The sequence below is a fragment of the Bactrocera dorsalis genome, chromosome 3, assembly GCF_023373825.1.
Source record: "Bactrocera dorsalis isolate Fly_Bdor chromosome 3, ASM2337382v1, whole genome shotgun sequence".
Lineage (NCBI taxonomy): Eukaryota > Metazoa > Arthropoda > Insecta > Diptera > Tephritidae > Bactrocera > Bactrocera dorsalis.
This window is the reverse complement of record NC_064305.1, coordinates 8,284,637-8,304,395: the sequence shown is the minus strand read 5'-3', so window position 1 is coordinate 8,304,395 and position 19,759 is coordinate 8,284,637. Positions and strand designations below refer to the sequence as shown.

Genomic DNA, 19,759 nt, shown 5'->3' with positions numbered 1-19,759 from the left:
AACAGAAATATGAATTCGGTAACTTAGACGGGTGTTCACTTTTCGCTGGTAGAACCAATTGGCATATGTTCCTGCTTTGAATTTAGGGTCTGTAGCCATTCAGATATCAATTCGGGCGTTCGGAGTTTCAATGCTTTGATTTTTTTGATGTCGCTGTCATAAAGATCGCAAAGCTCTTTTTTATATTCTTATATATCCATCAAAAGGGCCGTCAACTCGACGGTAATCCTCAAAATCATTTCAGGATTTTTTTCTGCAGCCATAACAACATTCTCTATGTTCTAAGCAATGATGACGTTTCTTCTTTCTTCTTTTCGTAAGGTGGCACCAATTGGAGATTCCAAGCGAAGCCAAGTCCTTCTCCACCTGGTCCTTCCAACGGAGTGGAGGTCTTCCTCTTTCTTTGCTTCCCCCGGTGGGTACTGTGTCGAATACTTTCAGAGCTGGAGTGTTTTCGTCCATTTGGACGACATGACCAAGCCAGCGTAGCCGCTGTTTTTTAAATCGCTGAACTATGTCAATGTCGTCGTTTATCTCATGCAGCTCAACGTTCCATCGATTGCGGTTTGCGTCGTGGCCAACGCGCATAGGGCTATAAATCTTTCGCAGAACCTTTCTCTCGAAAACTCGTAACGTCAACTCATCGGTTGTTGTCATCGTCCAAGCCTCTGCACCATATAGCAGAACGGGAATAATGAGTGACTTATAGAGATTGTTCTTTGTTCTTCGAGATAGGCCTTTACCTCTCAATTACCTACTCAGTCCGTAGCAGCATCTGTTGGCAAACGTCATTCTGTGTTGGATTTCGAGTTTGACGTTGTATTTGGTATCTTCATTTGTCTTCAAACGGATGTTTTTAGCTACTCAGAGGAGCTGCTTGAGTCATATGTAAAATTATCGTTTTTGACCACTCCTAAGTGAATGACGCTCAGAGAACTTTCCTCACTTGCGTGAACTTCTACAGAAATATGCACTGAGTTCAGAGTTTATCTTCAATAGATGCACCTATTAAGGGAATTCATCTATATTTTCCCAATCTGCATAAATGGAACAATGGGTTGGTGGATCGTAGGGACTGACTTATCGCTCTTTCTGTCAATAATATTTTTATTTATGGTAAAGTATATCGAGTATTTTTCTTTTTTTTACAGAAAATTTGCTACAAAACTGTTATAACGGCGCTCCCACCAGTGATAACACTGTTTTGGATATTGACGATCCAGGAGATGGACTAGGGCCTTTGCCACCCAAGTGGGAGACCGCTTACACCGAACGCGGGGAATTGTATTTTATCGAGTAAGTATGCATCCATATTAAAGCGGGTAGAGGGAGCCAAAAAACGGAAAACTTGCGTATGTGGGACTTGTTCTACGGATTATTCTGAACAACTTTGTCTAAGAGACTATGATTCTGAAACTGGGTTTGAGCCAGCGGTTTTTAAGCCGGAGCTTTTTGATATTCTCTCGATCATTTGACGGAATGGGCCAGATCGCTAAACGATAACATAAATCTCCCATACAAGTTCTTATTCCGATTTTATAAAAACTGTTCTTTTGTCGGAACCGCCGATATCGGACTACTATAGGATATAGCTGCCATTCAAACTGATCGATCAAAATTCAGTCCTTGTTTGGATACTTTTTTATTGGACTGGGTATTTTCACGAAACTTAACATAGGTTATTGTCCAAGACAACGCTACAATCAGCTGACCGATCAAAATCAAGGCAAAGATTCCTCACAAAAATGTTTTATTTATTTGTTTGTACATTCTTTTCTTGTCTTTGCATTATATTAGTCACAACACTGGCACGTCCCATTGGCTCGATCCGCGTCTATCGAAATTTCAAAAGAAATCGCTAGAAGACTGCGGCGACGATGAACTCCCCTACGGTTGGGAGAAAATCGAAGATTCATTGTACGGTACCTATTACATAGATCATGTTAACCGGCGCACACAGTATGAAAATCCAGTTTTGGAAGCTAAACGTCGCGCAGCTGAACAAAGACAAAAACAACAACAGCAACCGCCGCCACCTGCACACAGCAGTACACAAAACACGCAAGGAATGGGTTACATACCACACCAACAGCCACCGCCACCACCACCTACTAATCAACAATCACAACAACAACAACAGCAGCAGCAGCGTCCGCAAACACCGTCTACACAAATAACAACTAATTTGGTGAATGGCGCTGGCATTGGCAGCAATATAATTGGCGCTGATGATGGCGATCGTGTTACTCCAGCGCTTGGCAACAATATGGTTGATATATCGCAACGTGGTATGCAACCACCGCCAACGGGCGCGGGTATGCAGTCGGCACCAACAGCACTGCTGGCATACAAATTCACGCGAAATCCCGGCGAGATGCAGGGCGAGCGCATCACCGCATCGTTGGTGAAGTCTGCACGCGGCCTCGGCATCACCATTGTGGGCGGCGATGATGGCGCGGAAGAGTTTCTGCAAATCAAGTCGATTGTGCCGCACGGACCAGCGTGGTTGGATGGCCAGCTGCAGACAGGCGATGTGTTGGTGTATGTGAATGAGACCTGTGTGCTCGGGTTTACGCATCACGAGATGGTGAGTTGATTTTTCTTCTTGCATTATGTAATTTATTATGAGAAAAACTTTATATTTTTTTCCATTAGTCAATTCTACGTAAATTAGTTATTTTTTAATATAACGGCACTTTATTTAAAACTTTTTTAAATATGTATATAGTAATTTTTTTTACTTTATTTTGAAAATTAATCATAAAATTTTGTGCAGGTCAATATTTTCCAGTCGATTTTGCCAGGCGAAACCGTTACATTAGAGGTATGTCGCGGCTATCCTCTACCATTTGACCCCAACGACCCCAACACCGAGGTGGTCACCACCATAGCGGTGGATGGTGTTAGCGTTGCAGCGACAGACAAACAGCGTCGCATGCTACTCGATCTACATATGGATGGTAACTATAATTTTCTCGAAACTATCGGCGGCGACGGAGGCGGCACAAAATCTCACCCTCACAACCAAATGCGCAATCAGCACTCACCAGTCACGGGCGGCTTAAATGACGGTTTCATTTTGATGAAAAAACCAGAGTTGCAAGTGCACACATTTACGATTGTAAAGGGTGCCATGGGTTTCGGTTTCACCATTGCCGATTCGGCTTATGGTCAGAAGGTGAAGAAGATACTCGACTATAATTGTTGTACGCAACTGCAAGAGGGTGACGTACTATTAGAGATTAACGGTATTGATGTGCATCAACAGAGTCACCTTGAAGTAGTACAGATATTGAAGGATTGTTCGAAAATTGAACCGACGCATGTGAAAATTCAACGCGGTGGTCCCACTTCAAATAGTACTAATGCCTCACCAGCAGGCGGCGCTTATAGTGCCAATATTTTGAGTAATCCACCGCCAACAAGCACTTCAAGCGGCAGTAATCTGGGTAATGTGGCGAAATTGCGCAAGAATTTTACGTCCTCATTGTTTCGCAGCAAGACGCCGACCGCAGACCTATATAGTACACAACAAAAGGAGATTCTGCCTATACGTCCAAAAACACCGCTGGTCGATACGCGTCGTACACGTGCACAAACACCGAATGATGAGCTACAGCATTGTGTTGATGTTAACGATGGCAACGTTGATGGCAGATTGTCGGCTAATAAGGGCCAATTGGTGGATGCTGCCACGCATAAATCCACAAATAGCCTACAGGAAATTGAGGCAATTAGTCAAGATATACCGTACTTGGATCCATATCCGAAATTGGTGACCAGTTTGAGTGAGCGTTTGGCCGGTGCAACATTGCTAACCGAAAATGCCGGCAATGGTGGCGTCAATGCTGGTAATGTCGATAATATGGGTAGCATTAATATTGGCACTGGCCACCACCACGCCAGTGGTCTTTCGTTGCCTTCAAGTGCTGCCGATCCCATGCGTTACGATCATCAAGAGTACGTTTCGGCCGGCATGCGTACAGTTGGTGGCAATAATATTTATGGCATTTCGCCGCTGCCCAATAGCATGAACAATTTCTATGCGCCACAACAATTGCCCACACCGCCACATCTTAGCTTTTCTGCCAGCAGCAGTTATTCACCATCGACGTCGCTTGGTTTGACAACAACATCCGCTACACATCACAATATCCTGCATCATCACCCACTTCAATTGCCGCCACCACCACAACCACCAGCGCCGCATATGCATACACATCCACACGGTGCACAGTACTCACCGGCATCTTTGCATGCGACTACGCCGTTACAAGCGGCACACATACAAAATGAGCGCATGCAAAAACGTGTCAACGAGCTGCTGAGTGATCGTCGCCGTGTGGGCTTCTCCACGCTTGATATGCCACAACCACAGAAACTCTCGCCAGCGCCGTATGTTAACCAGCAATTGTTGCAACAACAACAACAGCAGCAAACTTCCCAACATTCACCGGCTGTTAGTAGCGTATCGCAAACGCCAGCGTTGCCTTGGTTAGGTGCCAGCAACTACACCAATACGATGCAGTCATCACCGAGCGGTAACCTACCGTTTCTACAACGCAATGGCGGCGCAATCGATGCGTTCGACGAACTGACGACGGAACAGTATGAGCTGAGTGAAGTGACTTTGGAGCGTCAGGCGCTTGGTTTTGGATTTCGCATTGTTGGCGGCACGGAGGAGGGCTCACAAGTGACCGTGGGTCACATTGTTCCCGGCGGTGCTGCGGATAATGACCAACGCATTAATACAGGTGACGAGATACTCAGCATAGACGGTATCAATGTGGTAAGTTTATAATATGGTGAATGTGCTAAATATTTTAGGCAACTGTTAAATTTTATATTCACCTTTTTTCCGAAGGTCAATTCGTCGCACCACAAAGTTGTTTCATTAATGGGTGAGGCGGCATTGCGAGGACAAGTGACTATGATACTACGTCGTCGCTTGCGGTTAACACTTCAACCACATTTATTGCAACCACAACAACAGCAACAACAACAATTACCCTTACCGCCACCGCCGCCATTAAACATGCCCATGCGCAATACATATCGATACCCATACGATGTTATAGTTAGTCGACACGAGTCCGAAGGTTTCGGTTTTGTAATCATATCTTCGTCAAATCAATTCTACGGCTCTACTATTGGTAAATGTGACAAAATATACATATGTACATATTTAGCTGTTACCGCTCAAAAGGTTATGAAATGATTGTAATTGTACTGTCTTGTGTGTGTTTTGCAGGCAAATTGATACCAGGCAGTCCGGCCGATCGTTGTGGTGAGCTGAAAGTTGGTGATCGTATCATCGCTGTTAATCGCATCGACATTTCCGGTATGTCACATGGTGATGTGGTCAACCTAATAAAAGAATCGGGTCTTCATGTGCGTTTGACAATCGGTTGTCCAAAAGATGCCTTGACGACACCGACAACTACGTTGGGCACACAAAATTCAGCATTACTTGTCAACTCCGCACAAGTGTCGCCAGGTCAATTATCACAAAACCAATTAATATATACACCGTTGACAACGCAACAACAACAACATAAACCACAGATATCGCCAAATTTATTGTCTAACAATCAAAATGGTGGCAACTATTTTATGGAACATCCCAGAACAAGCGCGGCAACAACAACTTATGTGCAACAGCCACATACGCAATCGCCATTGCAGCAACAGCAACAACAGCAATTGCCACCACAATTATGACTTTGAGACTTACGCATAAGACTCTACAAAAGTTTCCTTTAGCACAACAACGTTGTATATACGAATATTTTATAGGCGAATAATACATTTTACATTTTTTATATTGCAATTTTTATAAAATAGAATAGTGCAGATATGAATGTTTTTATAGTTATTTGTACGATATAATAATGGCACCTATTAATACATATCTACATGCATACATCATCTATACATTTGTATGTATATATCAATATTTAATCATAATCTTAAAAATATCCATATGTATATGTAAAGAGAGTGCACATGAGTTGGAAAACAATAATGTTTAAATATTTCAACTTATACGCTCTATTTTTACACACTAACCCGTATTGAATCCCAAAGACTGAATTTAGCCCCGTGCGCATGAAAATGCGTCAAAAGCCACAAAAAAATTTAGAAATCAATTTTTAACAGTTAAGCATTTGATATTAGACATTTACAAAATTGTTACAATTTTTAAATTTACAAAAAATATATATGTATATGTATATGTAGAATTTGTGCAGAAAATTTGCATTTATTTACTCTAATGCACAAGCAAGTTACCCTTAAGAAATACTTATTATGCTATATAGCAGTCTATTACATACATATGTATATATGCATTTAAAAATAAATTTTTAGAAATATTCTCATACATATCTTCTGCATATATTAAGAAATTTAAGCAATAATTTTGTGCAGACTGATTTAAAATAGTATAAAATTTGTCTATTTTAATCAGTCTAAGAAAATTACAATTTAGTTTATGTCACTTACATACAAATAATTAATTATATAGCCTGTGCTAGCCTTAAGTAACCAGTGTCACCTTATATTTACTTAAGTTAATCTGAATGCTATTACATGTTAATATTTTACTATTTTGTGTTGGAATAAATTTTGCGGTATATAGGAATGAGTGTTATTCTATCGAAAGAAATCTGTTTTTAATATGCATGCAAGTTATTAGATTCTTTGAATAAATTAAAAAGCAATTTTAAAGATTTCTAAACAATAAAATTGTTGAAAAGCGGTCTATAACGAGCTGCCCTAACGTTTGACCATATGCCAAAAATACGAAACACCAGCAAGGCAAGTCATAACTTTGTTGTTATTGCAGCGCTAGCAAAATATCCAAATGATTTCTATGAATGCTTTGGAATTGAAAATTCTTGTATCCGACTAATGCAACTAGTTCCACAGGCTGGTAGATATATATGTATTTCTTCTTTTATAAACCTTATTAAGCATTCGAGTGTCTCAATAATTTCTGTGCTAAAAACTTTTACCTATCATCATTAAAACCGCATTCGTAAGTATGTTTTTAGATTTTAATTGAGATAAAACATAGTTTTGCGAATACAAAATGGAAATTAAATATACATATGTCAGTATTAAAGTTACAAAATTACACTATTATATTGGTTTAATTTTGAAGTGCAGTCCAATGAGTGAGAACACCAAACACTTTAAATCCTGTACTAAATAATAGAAGCAACGGAGACCCTCGGGATCTTTTGAACGGTTCACATCGACTAGTGACCCTGTTTTCGATGTTGTGAACGAGATATGTTCATCGCCTATGACAATTTCCAACTCCTAAAAGTGGCATTATAATTTAATATGCATACATATGTACAACTTTATATATTTAATTTTACCTGTCTGCCTACGCGATCCGGTGGTGGCCAGGGTGAATCGTCTTCAGCCATAATTTCTGAATCCAAAATTATTCTCTTTAGCTCTTCCATCACCGATTGATGCACAAACGCTTCCTTACGAATCATTGTGTCGTTTTTGTAATTAGAGTTGTTGGCGTAGCGCAGTTTACCATCCGGTCGAAATTCGAACTCCAGAAACTCATGACCAAACTTGCCTTTATGGCCAACATAGTAACGTAAATAGAAGTCCTCCGTAGTCATAATATCTAGTAATAACAAAGCTCGAATAAAATCTTTAAATATTTTTCACTCTTTCGTTTGCTAACCTATTTTTCCGGGTTTACAGCGGTGCCAAACGTCAAATTATGCGTCAAACTTTCTCCACCTTCCATTTTGTGTTGCCATACTGTGAAAGTTTTAACGGAGGGTTAAAAGTAGAATTAAAGTAAAAGTTATAAATTTTTGACAGACAGTTTGATTTAATATAATTTTAAAATAAATCATTTGCTGTTAATAATTTAAAACATGCATACTGTAAGGTATTTTATTCATTTTAATGAAAAATATGCTTCACTTAAACATTTACCAATCAAATCTTTCTATAACGCTTACATTTTACAGTTTCTTAGATGGCAGCATCTGTTTATTCTATTTTCGCGTTGCCAACAGCAATCCAAAAAATGCGAAGATAGCTCAAAATAAAAGGCACATTTGATTATTCTTGTGATTTATTGAACATGTGCACAAAAATTTCATATTTGTATTATAATATAAAAATGGATTAAAAAAAAATTGTGTAATCCTGGTACTGGAGTTATATATCGATTGCTGGGAAAAATAAAAATGCGCATTAAAAATCGCAGTGTTGCGGCTTGTAACAGATAACATTCCATTCTATGCGATGGGGATAACCTATGGCGGCAACAACAATGTTGACAGCAGCGACATCGACAAAGTCATTTGCAACAAAGTAGTTGAAGAAAAAGGGAACGTAGCAGTAGCAGCGAAAAGTAAAAATGTAGATTTCAATCTACGCATTGTGAAATAATAATGGATTCTTTAAATTAAAGGCTTTAAAAGTTGAAAAAGTAGCTATTAACGCAGCTTTAGGTTGTATTTCAAAAAGGTAAGTTAAATAATGTCCCAATTGTATAATATATGTAATTCGCAAACATTTGTAATTACTTTTTCCTAATGCACGACTGATTGGGGGTATGGTTGAATATACATTTTGTGTTGCAAAATTGCAGGATTGAGGGTATCAAATGCAAGTTGAATAGGATTCCAGATGATGCACGAATGTATTGCGTGATGTAAAATATAAATGATTTGTTGTAAAGTTGCAGGGCAAATGGATAGTCGAAATGCAAGTCGAATAAATTTTTTGGTAGGCAGGGAGTTGGGGTAATAGCTATGGATATGCATGTTAAGATATACATAATTCCCGATATAATCTAATATTGCTAAAAATGCCATTTTATTGTTCACACTACATCCTTAAACCAATAGAGTAGGTTATATCAGGGTGCAAAGTATAAATTCAAAATGGTCGGACTGAAAACGCGAATAATTTTCGCGCCGAAAATGTGTAAAGAGCGCAAGGAAAAAAACGTTTGTTTCGCTGACTACTCCTGATTATATCGGTCAAAGTAATTTTACAAAGCCCATTGGGGCTGATATGGAAACTGCAACTGCAATGAATACGGGAGTGAATGGGACTCAATTGCAATTTCTATCGCTCAAAAAGGTATTGTGCAGAATTTTACATATTTTGGAGCACGTGCCATGCTCTTTTCAAGGTATTTTGCAGTCTAACAGGAGAGACGATTATTTATCATTGTGAATGTGTGTGATTGCAACAACAGAACATTTTCCGTTGTGGTTTCGTGTCGAGTGAAAGTGCATATAGCAATGTGTTATCGAGCGTGTGCTCCAATGAGCGGTCAAGCAGACATATGTATGTACAAAAATTGCACTGTAGATGCATGCTGGTTGGTATAGTATCCTCATGTTTGTGCTCCAAAACTAGGAAACTCGGTCGCGCAACATTGTTGCTCAGTACCAACTATCTATGTATGTATATGTTGATCTGTAAAACCAAGTAATGGGGTGACTGCACAGCGAGTATAGCAGAAAACTGGCTTAACTGTGTAACCGGAAATGGGAGCTAAAGCAAGAGCAAAAACAAAAAAAAAAAACGCATATCATGTTGCTGTATTTGTATTTTCGCAAATGTAATAAAACTGGTAGTCTCGGCTGCAGGCTTGGTTGACATATCATTCGTGTTGTGCTTTGTAAAATCGATGACATTGAGTGCAACATTGTAGAGCACCAGCTGCTCACGAGTAATATAGCCTGGTGTGGCATCAATTTTTGCGTTGTAGCCACGTTCATAACAAAAACAAAGTAACGCAGTCCTGGTACGAATTTTTTTCCACTAAATTTTGACTTTGTGCAGATATTGTGTTGTACCCTGGCTCAAAGGGCAATGAACGGTTGGCTTTCAAATAAACCTGGGAACTACGAAATGTCGTATAAAAAAGAAAAACTATTTCTAACTGTTTTTCTGTGTATTCAAAACGTACAAGAATTGTGAATTTTAACACTGTTACTGTCGCGTTACCTCATCTTTAATTCCTGTTGAAACAGTAGTATAAGCGTAGTGTTGCGAGATATACATTATTATGTACATATGTATATTGCAGACACCCTAAGCCATCAGAAATTCTATGCGCAAAGGCGACGGGCAGTCGGAATTTGGGACAGTAAATGTAAAGTTACTTTGTTGTGCACGAACAGTATAAGCGGTTTCTTGTAAGCTTGTGGAAAAAATTTAAATAATTACTAATTTGTGTATATATTTCAAAATACACAGATATAGTTTTGGCTATGAATGAATGATTGCATTGTGAAATTTTAAAGTACTGCACCTGTTAAAAACAAATAAGCAGCTATATACTCGTACATATATGTGAAATAAAGGATAAGTGCTTGTTCGTTAAATTACAAACAGTGCCATAAGGCTGGTTAATGCTAGCTCCCAGTGTTTTTTAAATTTTATTTTAATTATTTTTTTTCAGTTTCCGGTGTACATTTGTATGTATGAATGTATGTATGTATATTCTATAGTCGCTTAGTGCCTTAATTTTTTCTCATAGAAATAACTAGCTCCCAGTTGTTTTTAATTATTTATTAACACATTTTTTAATCATGTTTCTGGTAGACGTTTGTATGTGTGTATATTGTATAGTCGCCTAGTGCATTCATATTTTCTCATAGAGATAATGTATTAAACAATTTTGCGGCGTAAAGTGGTATACCACTGGCATAGCAATAAAAATTATTTTTGAAAGCCTTTTTTGAACAGCTTTTAAATAAACACTGTCTTTTATAAATATATTTTAATTAAATTTAAATAAACGCTGTTTTTTTAAACATATTTTAATAAATTTTTTTTTTCCTTGCAGGATCCTCAGGTTTCTAAAACTGGTTTTCAGAAGTTTTTCAATATCCTCATATACAAAATAACAAGCTTTTAGAGCAATTTTCAGTATTTGATCAAAGTTATTAGTGTGAAAGTACATCGGCAAAGAGAAAATGTCATTGCAAAGTTCTTTATTTTTTTAATGAAACTTTAACTGTCCATGGCTAAAGGAAAATATTGCCAATATGACCGCTGCTGACTGTTAAACAATTCTAGTTACATACCACTAAACATAAAGGTAATATATAAAATTGAAATATTTGTAAGAAAAAAAATTTTAAACTCTAAGGACCGTTTTCTCGATATCTGGTTACCAACCAAATGCCAATTAAGTTCTGAACTTAACTTAACCAAGACTCTTTCTTTTGGTTAAAAGAAATTTTTAACCAGAACTTAAGTGACTGCTGGCTGCTAACCAGACATTGAGGAAACGGCCATAATTAGAAATACAAAATGTATTAAAAATAATTCTTTCTTTCTCTTTATATTTAGACTTGCTGCAATTCTTTGCAACATTTGCGATATTTAGCCAATAAAAATGGTTTACATGTATAACTTTTTTATTACAATGCTATGAAAATCACACAAAGGTCAAAGAGCGTCAAAACACGGCATATACCAAACAAGCCAAGTGTGGATACATCAAAAGACGGGTGTGGTGTTCATGAGGACAAGTACATGCCGGTATTAACATTATTCTACATGCTCACTTACACTTTGCTCCAATATGTACAAGGAGTATGTGCATTCCAGTAGTAACATTACAAATTCCATAAATGGCAAAACAAGAGCAAAACAACAGACCGCAGTGTTAGTAATTTACAACCAAATTCGACTATGCGATAGTACATAAATGATTGCAAAGCTGGAGAACTAGAGAAGAATATAAGAAAATAAGATTTTTTTTGCGTAGACCGTTGGCCAAGAAACAGCTGATCAGCATATAGTAGTGTATTTGAAACAATAAAAAATAATAATAAACAACACCGGCGTTAAATACATGTAAAGCTGTTATATACCACAGTTTTTTTATATTGCAATCTATAAGTATAAATAGAGCGGAGCACAAAAAGACGAGGAAAATAAAATAAAATAATGACAACATACGAGCGAACTTTATGTAACAATAATGGCAATAACAGCAATAGCGAAAAGTTGCGCAGTAATGGCAGCTGCAGCAGCAGCAGCTCCTTCACGAGAGCCGAAGTGATAAGTAACAGCGCAAGCAGTAGCAACAGTAGCAGAAATCTACTGCAATTCTTCGCCATTGTATTCGTGTGTGTGGCCTGTTACTGGAATAGTGCGCAATGTGAGTTGGTCTTCGACGATATTAGCGCTGTGCGCGATAATAAAGACCTACGCTCGTACACGCCGCTACGTAATATATTTCTCAACGATTTCTGGGGTACACCAATGCGCAAAGAGCAATCGCATAAATCATATCGGCCGTTAACAGTGCTCACCTTTCGTTTCAACTATTGGCTGCACGAACTCCAACCATATGGCTATCACATAGTAAATATGCTCTTACACATTGTTGTTTGTCTGTTGTGGCGTCGTGTTTGCAGACTATTACTATTGCATTGCGCCGGCGCTGTGGGAGCATCTACATCGGCGTTAATACAACGTTGTAATATGTTGCGTATAAACACTTGTAGCTTCTTGGCAGCACTCTTATTCGCTGTACATCCCATACACACAGAAGCCGTTACAGGTGTAGTCGGACGTGCCGAATTACTCTCCTCGATATTCTATTTGTGTGCATTTCTCGCATATGCCGGCGCTGTTAACACGCCAACGACGCTGCTACATCGTCAACAGTCGTCACTGCATCAACAACAGCAGCAGCAACAGTCGGTTAAGAAGCAACGTACACGCTGGTCGGTATTATGTTGCACTTTTGGCGCTTGCTTATTAGCCTCGATGCTGTGTAAGGAGCAAGGCATCACTATCGCGGGTATTTGCGTAGCTTATGAATTGTTCGTGGTGCAGCAGTTGCGCCCACTTGAGCTGTGGCTGTGTGTGCAGCGTTTATTTGAGGATCGTACGCGTATCTTGACGCCGCAACATGTAGCCAAAAGCCCGACAGCTGCAGCAGTTAGTGCATCGTCAACGACGGGCGTGTATAATCGTGTGAGCGGCATTTGGCATGGCACTTTGTTGCGTCGCTTGGGGTTTCTCGTCTGTATTACGTTTGCTCTGCTGGTTGGACGTGTGTACGTGATGGGTTCGCAATTGCCAGTCTTTACGCGTTTCGATAATCCGGCTTCGGCAGCAGCGACACCAACGCGTCAGCTTACATTTAGTTACCTGATTTACTTGAACTTGTGGCTGATGCTGTTTCCTTGCAATCTGTGCTGCGATTGGACTATGGGTAAGTTTAACTATATACCTTTGTAGACTAGTAGCCACGGTAGCTAATGTGCTTTCACACATATTGGGTTGTCAAAAAAGTCTTGTGGTATTTTCGCTAATTGGCGCTGAAAGCGCATAGTTTTAGTTTTATTCGTCGCATCGGGTCATGCTATACCTTTTTGGAAAGCACATTTCACGCGCTAACACGTGTTTGATTGATTGTCGTTTCTTTTAAGTCGTTCGTAAGTTAAAGCGTCGCAAACATGGAGCAAAATAAAGAGAAATAACGGCATATTTTACAGTACTTCTACGATAAAGGCAAAAATGCATCTCAAGCCGCCAATAAATTTTGTGCAGTTTATGGACCCGATACAGTTTCCATTTCCACCGCACAACGATGGTTTCAACGTTTTCGTTCTGGTGTAGAGGTGGTCGAAGATGCGCCACGCTCCGGAAGGCCTGTCGTCGAAAATTGCGATAAAACCGCTGAATTGGTCGAAAGAGACCGGCATAGTAGCAGCCGTAGCATCGGTCAAGAACTAGGCAAATCATCAAAAATTCATTTCAATTTCAATAAAAAAAAAAAATTCAATAAAAATACCCCAAGACTTTTTTGACAACCCAATATAATGAAAAAATATTGCAATTTTTATTTCTACCACCAAAATTTAAGGAAAAACCTTAGGAAAAGTTAATTTTTTTTCGTAAAGTTTTTGAAATTGTTTTTCTAAATGCGAGTTTTTAAAGTGGGATTCGAGTCTAGAGATATGGATTTCTGAAAACATGTTTTTTTCACGAATTCGATTGTCTGAACGAATATATTGGGTAGTCGAAAAAGTATTTTCGTATTTTGTCAATAGATGTCGTTGTATATCTCCAGTGCTACCCATCACATTGTGTCATATAGTGTTAGAAAGGTGAGATTTTAAGCTTCATTTAACCAGAAAAAAATTAAATTCGAGGAAGTTGAAAAAAAGTTAAAGCTGTTCAAAAATGAGTGAAAATAATGAAGAAATTGGCTACGTTTTGAATTTTTTTTTTTATACAAAAGGAAAGGGTGCCACGCAAGCCACCAATGAAATTTGTGAAGTTCGCGGAGACGATGCTGTATTCAGTTCGTGTGGTTCCTTAGCTTTCGTTCTGGAAATTTCGATTTATACTGATGAAAGTTTTACACTGATGGAATAATGTCTCTACCGGAAAAATGGCAAAAAGTGGTCGACCAAAATGGTACATATTTGTTTATTTATTAATCACCGGAAAAATGGCAAAAAGTGGTCGACCAAAATGGTACATATTTGTTTATTTATTTATTAATATAAATATAAAAAATAAGTTGAAGTTTGATTAGAAATACGAAAAGACTTTTTCGACTACGCAATATATTGTACTATATTTGTTGAAATTAAGCCTGAAGATTTAGACGATATAAGCCTTAAGCATGAAAATATTTAATTCCCCTAACATGTCTGTTTCCATGCTGTTCTTTTCAGGTACCATACCACTGATCGAGGGTTTTAGCGACGCACGTAATTTGGCCACCATAGCAACATTCGCCTCGCTAGCCGCAGTGACGTGGCACGCTTGTACTACACGAAATTTAATGCACTCTCGCGTGTTGCTGATGGGACTGGCATGGCTGGCGTTACCCTTCCTACCCGCTTCGAATCTATTCTTTCACGTTGGCTTCGTGATTGCCGAGCGTATACTGTACATGCCCTCCATGGGTTATTGTCTCCTGATAGCCTATGGCTATATGCAAATGGAGGAATATTTGCGCGTTAAAGGCGCAATTGCGCGTCGTTTCCTTCAACTAGCGCTCGGTTTGTTGTTGCTTACGCATGCGTTAAAGACATTTGAGCGCAATAAAGACTGGCGTACAGAGTATACGCTATTTATGTCGGGCGTATATGTGAACGGACGCAATGCGAAACTGTTCAATAATGTGGGACACGCGCTTGAAAATGAGCAACGCTACGCTGAGGCGTTAACGTACTTCCAACAAGCGGTACGCATACAACCCGACGATATTGGCGCGCACATCAATGTTGGACGCACTTATAATAATCTGCAGCAATACGAACAAGCCGAATTGGCGTATCGCCAAGCCAAAGCTTTATTTCCGCAAGTGAAACCGGGCGAGAGTTATCAGGCGCGCGTAGCCCCGAATCATTTAAATGTATTCATAAATTTGGCACAACTGATAGCGCGCAATCGTACGCGCTTGGAAGAAGCCGATCTGTTATATCGGCAGGCGATAAGTATGCGCGCCGACTATGTACAGGCGTACATCAATCGTGGTGATATATTGATGAAACTGAATCGCACCGCGCAAGCGCAAGAAGTGTACGAAAAGGCACTACTGTATGACAGTGAGAATGCTGATATTTATTATAATTTGGGTGTGGTATTTTTGGAGCAGGGTAAAAGTGCGCAGGCGCACGTCTACTTCAACAAAGCAATCGAATTATATCCCGAACACGAACAAGCATTACTCAATTCCGCCATACTATTGCAAGAGCATGGCGGTGCAGAAGCGCGTGAATTGTCGCGCATGCGCCTCTTCAAGGTGTTGGATAAGGATGCGAACAATGAGAAGGTCTATTTCAATTTGGGCATGCTGGCCATGGACGAATCGAATTTCGACGAAGCGGAACAATTTTTTAAACGCGCTATACATTTGCGTGCCGACTTTCGTAGTGCGCTCTTCAATTTAGCATTACTATTGGCCGATGCGAATCGACCGTTGGACGCAGTACCGTACCTGAATCAGCTAATACGTCATCATCCTGCACATATAAAAGGTTTAATACTACTCGGTGATATCTATATAAATCACATGAAGGATCTCGACGCAGCGGAGCAATGTTATCGCAGTATATTACGTTTTGAACCGCACAACATACAGGGCTTACACAATTTATGTGTTGTATTTGTGGAGCGTAAGCGTTTGGCGCGTGCCGCTGCCTGTCTACGCTATGCACATCATTTAGCGCCACATGAGGATTATATTCTACGTCATTGGCAAATTGTACAGCAACGCTTACAGAAGATAACTAAGTTACCTGAAACATCGCCGGAACGGCAAATTGCCTATGCTGAGTATGAGCCTGATGAGTTCAGGGTGTTGTCAAACAAAGTGGCTAGTAAGACTCACACTAATATGCACGAAGACAACAAACAGCAAAAACAACATCGTCGGTAGGAACGACCACTAAACAGTAGCAGTTAAGAGCGTCATATAATGCTGAGTAAGTTGAAAATATATTCATTCAAAATGAATAAAATGTAAAACAAAAACATTTTAGAAATTAAGTGTCGGCTTTTACATTAACATATATACAAAGATATATAAACATATGTATGAATAATTATTGAAGGCAACTAAGTACGTACTTAAATTGAAATGTGCGGCTTTTGAATAGTGTATGCGCTGTATATTATTTGTTGGTCAATTAAAAAGCCAATGCATATAATTTTATTTTATATTGACCTCAAGTTTATATTATTTAAAAAAAGTAGGAAGCGGTCTGTAGCAAAGCTAATCTGTATATGTTGTTGTTTAGCGGCAGAAAACATTTCTGAAGTAATTTGAAGGAATGCTGCCGGTTTGACAGTGCTTGGCCGGCTAAAAATCCGGGTGCGTTCTGTTTAAGTAGATCGTATGTATATTACGGTCAGTAAAAAAAAAAAATATGTCCAATAAACCTGTGCTGCCAGATTTTGTACGGTCTCAAGTGTTTAAACCTTTATGTCTACCATAATTTTGTTAAACAATTTATTGATTGGTTTAACGATTTTATTTTCTTTTTTTTTAAGCATTTTTTCTATTTTTTTTTTTAACAAAATTTAACTATTATTTATTCATTTAAACATTTATTTGTTGTTATTAATATGACACGCTTGCGATTTATTTTTTTGGTTTGGCAAAGATTTACGAAAATGTTTCGCTTTTCAAATAGCGGTTATTTACTGTGATTTCAAAATTCCCTCACCGGTATATTTAATGTCGTTTAAAGCGTTAGAATGTAGTTGTAACGGTTATTTTTATTGACTTCAAAATTCTCTTCCTCTCTTTCCCACTTATAAGACATTTAAATTTACATTGAGAATATAAATCTTTATATTGTTGATTTTAATATCAATTCACCAACAATGTATTATAAAGTTTACAAATACTGTTCGGTAAAATTAATGTATGAATTCCCTATTGTTGTTGTAGCGGCAGAATTATTGGCCAATAGAAGAGAAACACCTTTTAGTTTTATCTTATACAATTTACTTCACAAATTTTGATTTACTTTAAGTTTTTACAATTTCTTTTACACAACTCGCATTCAATTTAAGTACATATGATTTATCTCACAAAATCGGATTTACTTTTAGTTTGTTTAGTTTATTTTTCGCAAGATGGGATTTGGTTTTAGTCTATACAACGATCAGGAGTAAAAGGTCTTGATTTGTCGGCTGTTAGTAGGGCTTAATATTTGCCTTGATCCTTGAGCTTCAATATTGCTTAGCAATGCTTTTTCATTTTTTGAGACTTACATATGTATAATACTTGCGCTTGATCTCTTTGTAGTCGAAGGATCAACTGTTTGTGTTGCCTGTATGCTTCTTTCTACAGGACGTTTTATTTTTGGCTAGAGTTTTTCCTTCTGCTCAAAGCACCAAATGCCCTAGCGCTAATTCTTTATACTTAATTGAAGTTGAAGAGTACACTCTAACTGGAGTTGCTTTTTTAAATGGATTTTAGCTTCAAAGTCGATTTTCTTGTAACTTGTATATACACATTTAGCAAAAGCTAATTGCTCAATTTCTACGCCCACGTTAAATGATGATGAATACCCGACGATATTTGAATTCTGCTTATTACAGACAAGTTCCGCGAGTTGGTCATAATGTGGATAAATTTTTTTCGATACAATTACAACTTACCCATAATCCTGTCCTCGATAAGCTCGGCGGAGCAAAAGCTTTTATAATCGCCTAACCGCTTAACGAAGAAAACTGAGCAAAATCACAAAGAAAACTAATAATTACAACTTTGACCTCAAGTTTGTATGCCAATGGTTTGACAGTTGACTGACTCGCAAGTCACTTTGTTAATATTAAACAGGTTCTTCAGAATCTTTAACTGCTGCAATAGAACTACAATCTAAAACGTTATTAGAAGGCGGATAGAGAAATACTGCGACCTTATGCCGGATTGTAAAAAAAGTGTATGGTTGCACATAAGAAATTTCTGTTCGTAAAAGCCTCACACCACATATCAGCAGTTACGGAAGCACGCCCAGCGTTTACAATACTTTGAAGTTTGCTCTGCATTTCTAATTTCTTTTCAGTTGCGTCCTAAGTTATCTGCCGGGAGACTGTTCTTGGATGCGGAATCAAATCGTCAACGTCTATGTGCTCTCCGAACTTGTGCCCTATTTTAATGAGGTGCCGCGCTACATTTTTAAATCCATCAACACCTAACGTTGCAAATGGTCTGCAGTCTACTACCGTCCAATTTACACACTCTTGCAAGAAATCTGTTAAAAAAGATATTTACTAACGACTTACTTACATTTTTTTTTGGGTTTACCCTTTTTTTGTTCTTGCCCTACTTGTACACAGGGAATTTCTTGGGTTTTCCTTATGAAGCACTTATGACGGCGTAAGTTAGATGTTTGCGTTCCATTATGCCGAAAAATGGCTTCACATTTACGGCAGCAACAAATTCATTAACAGTGCATCCACTATCATCTTGAAGTTCGCAAAAAACTGACCACATTTCACTACGTCCTTTTCTTTTTAATGATTTTCTTAGAATACCACTTCTAAGTTTTTCAGAAATATTGTCAATAGTATTAGACATACTTTGGGCACGTCAGAATGTTGCAATAAAAACACTGGAATGATATCGAACTGTTTTCGTTGTCATGAGTTGGTAAGAATCCAACAAGTCATTTGTACAGAACAAGCCTCGCCTGCACATGCAACGATTTGAATCGTTTTCAAACTGTACATGTGTATGATTCGAACAAGCAAACCTGATCAGTGTGTTGATTAGGTATGAAATGGAACAAGCAAGTTGCGACTTGTATGTTTGACGTTTTTCGAGTAACAAGTCATACATACATTGATGTTGTACAAGTTAACACCAAATGCAAGTAACTCCTTGCAGATCTCTGGTGTGCAGCGTCTTGTGAATATAATTGTGAAAAAGTATCCCGGTTTGAGAATCCGGCTCGAAGGACCAATGATTATTCTCGAACTCTCGACGAGTCACTCGAGGACGATGCACAGTGGGGCCGCTTCATACAAGCCGCGGCAAAAAATAGAAGGAATCGAGGTAGGGCTTTGAAATTTGGCACACATCTCTCATAGTGCCAAATTAGATGAAAAAAAAAAATTTTGTTAAAATCCGCCACAACCACGCCCACCTCCCATATAACACAAAAATCAAAAATCATCCCTACAGTAAACAAAATTTTTCTACAGTGTAATATTTTGTAAATATAAATAGCTTGTTCCAGAAAAAATAAAG

At 38.4% G+C, this 19,759-nt stretch overlaps 2 protein-coding genes across 2 annotated transcripts in view; one reads left to right on the top strand and one right to left on the bottom strand.

Annotated features, from left to right (window-relative positions):
* Positions 1-19,514, top strand: part of LOC105223869 (uncharacterized) — a 48,642-nt gene extending 29,128 nt beyond the window's left edge. The window contains exons 3-9 of the mRNA XM_049451487.1: positions 1,152-1,296; positions 1,798-2,587; positions 2,777-4,789; positions 4,865-5,153; positions 5,252-5,718; positions 11,962-13,246; positions 14,721-19,514. Of these exons, the coding sequence (XP_049307444.1) occupies positions 1,152-1,296; positions 1,798-2,587; positions 2,777-4,789; positions 4,865-5,153; positions 5,252-5,718; positions 11,962-13,246; positions 14,721-16,432 (6,701 nt within the window). The 3' untranslated portion in view covers positions 16,433-19,514. The remainder of the gene's footprint in view (positions 1-1,151; positions 1,297-1,797; positions 2,588-2,776; positions 4,790-4,864; positions 5,154-5,251; positions 5,719-11,961; positions 13,247-14,720) is intronic.
* On the bottom strand, positions 7,041-7,787 carry LOC105223862 (protein mago nashi). Its single transcript, XM_011201741.3, has 3 exons — positions 7,715-7,787; positions 7,389-7,654; positions 7,041-7,326 (listed from the first exon to the last, which is right to left on the bottom strand). The coding sequence occupies exons 2-3, from the start codon at positions 7,647-7,649 to the stop codon at positions 7,144-7,146; spliced, it is 444 nt and encodes a 147-aa protein (XP_011200043.1). The 5' UTR covers positions 7,650-7,654; positions 7,715-7,787; the 3' UTR covers positions 7,041-7,143.
* Positions 19,515-19,759: the final 245 nt, after the last annotated feature.

Bases quoted from the DNA above. Each gene is read 5' to 3' on its own strand.
- LOC105223862 (XM_011201741.3), bottom strand. From the start codon at position 7,649: ATGACTACGGAGGACTTCTATTTACGTTACTATGTTGGCCATAAAGGC. The intron at 7,327-7,388 runs GTAAAATTAAAT...TGCCACTTTTAG, and splicing joins CGGATCGCGTAGGCAGACAG to GAGTTGGAAATTGTCATAGG.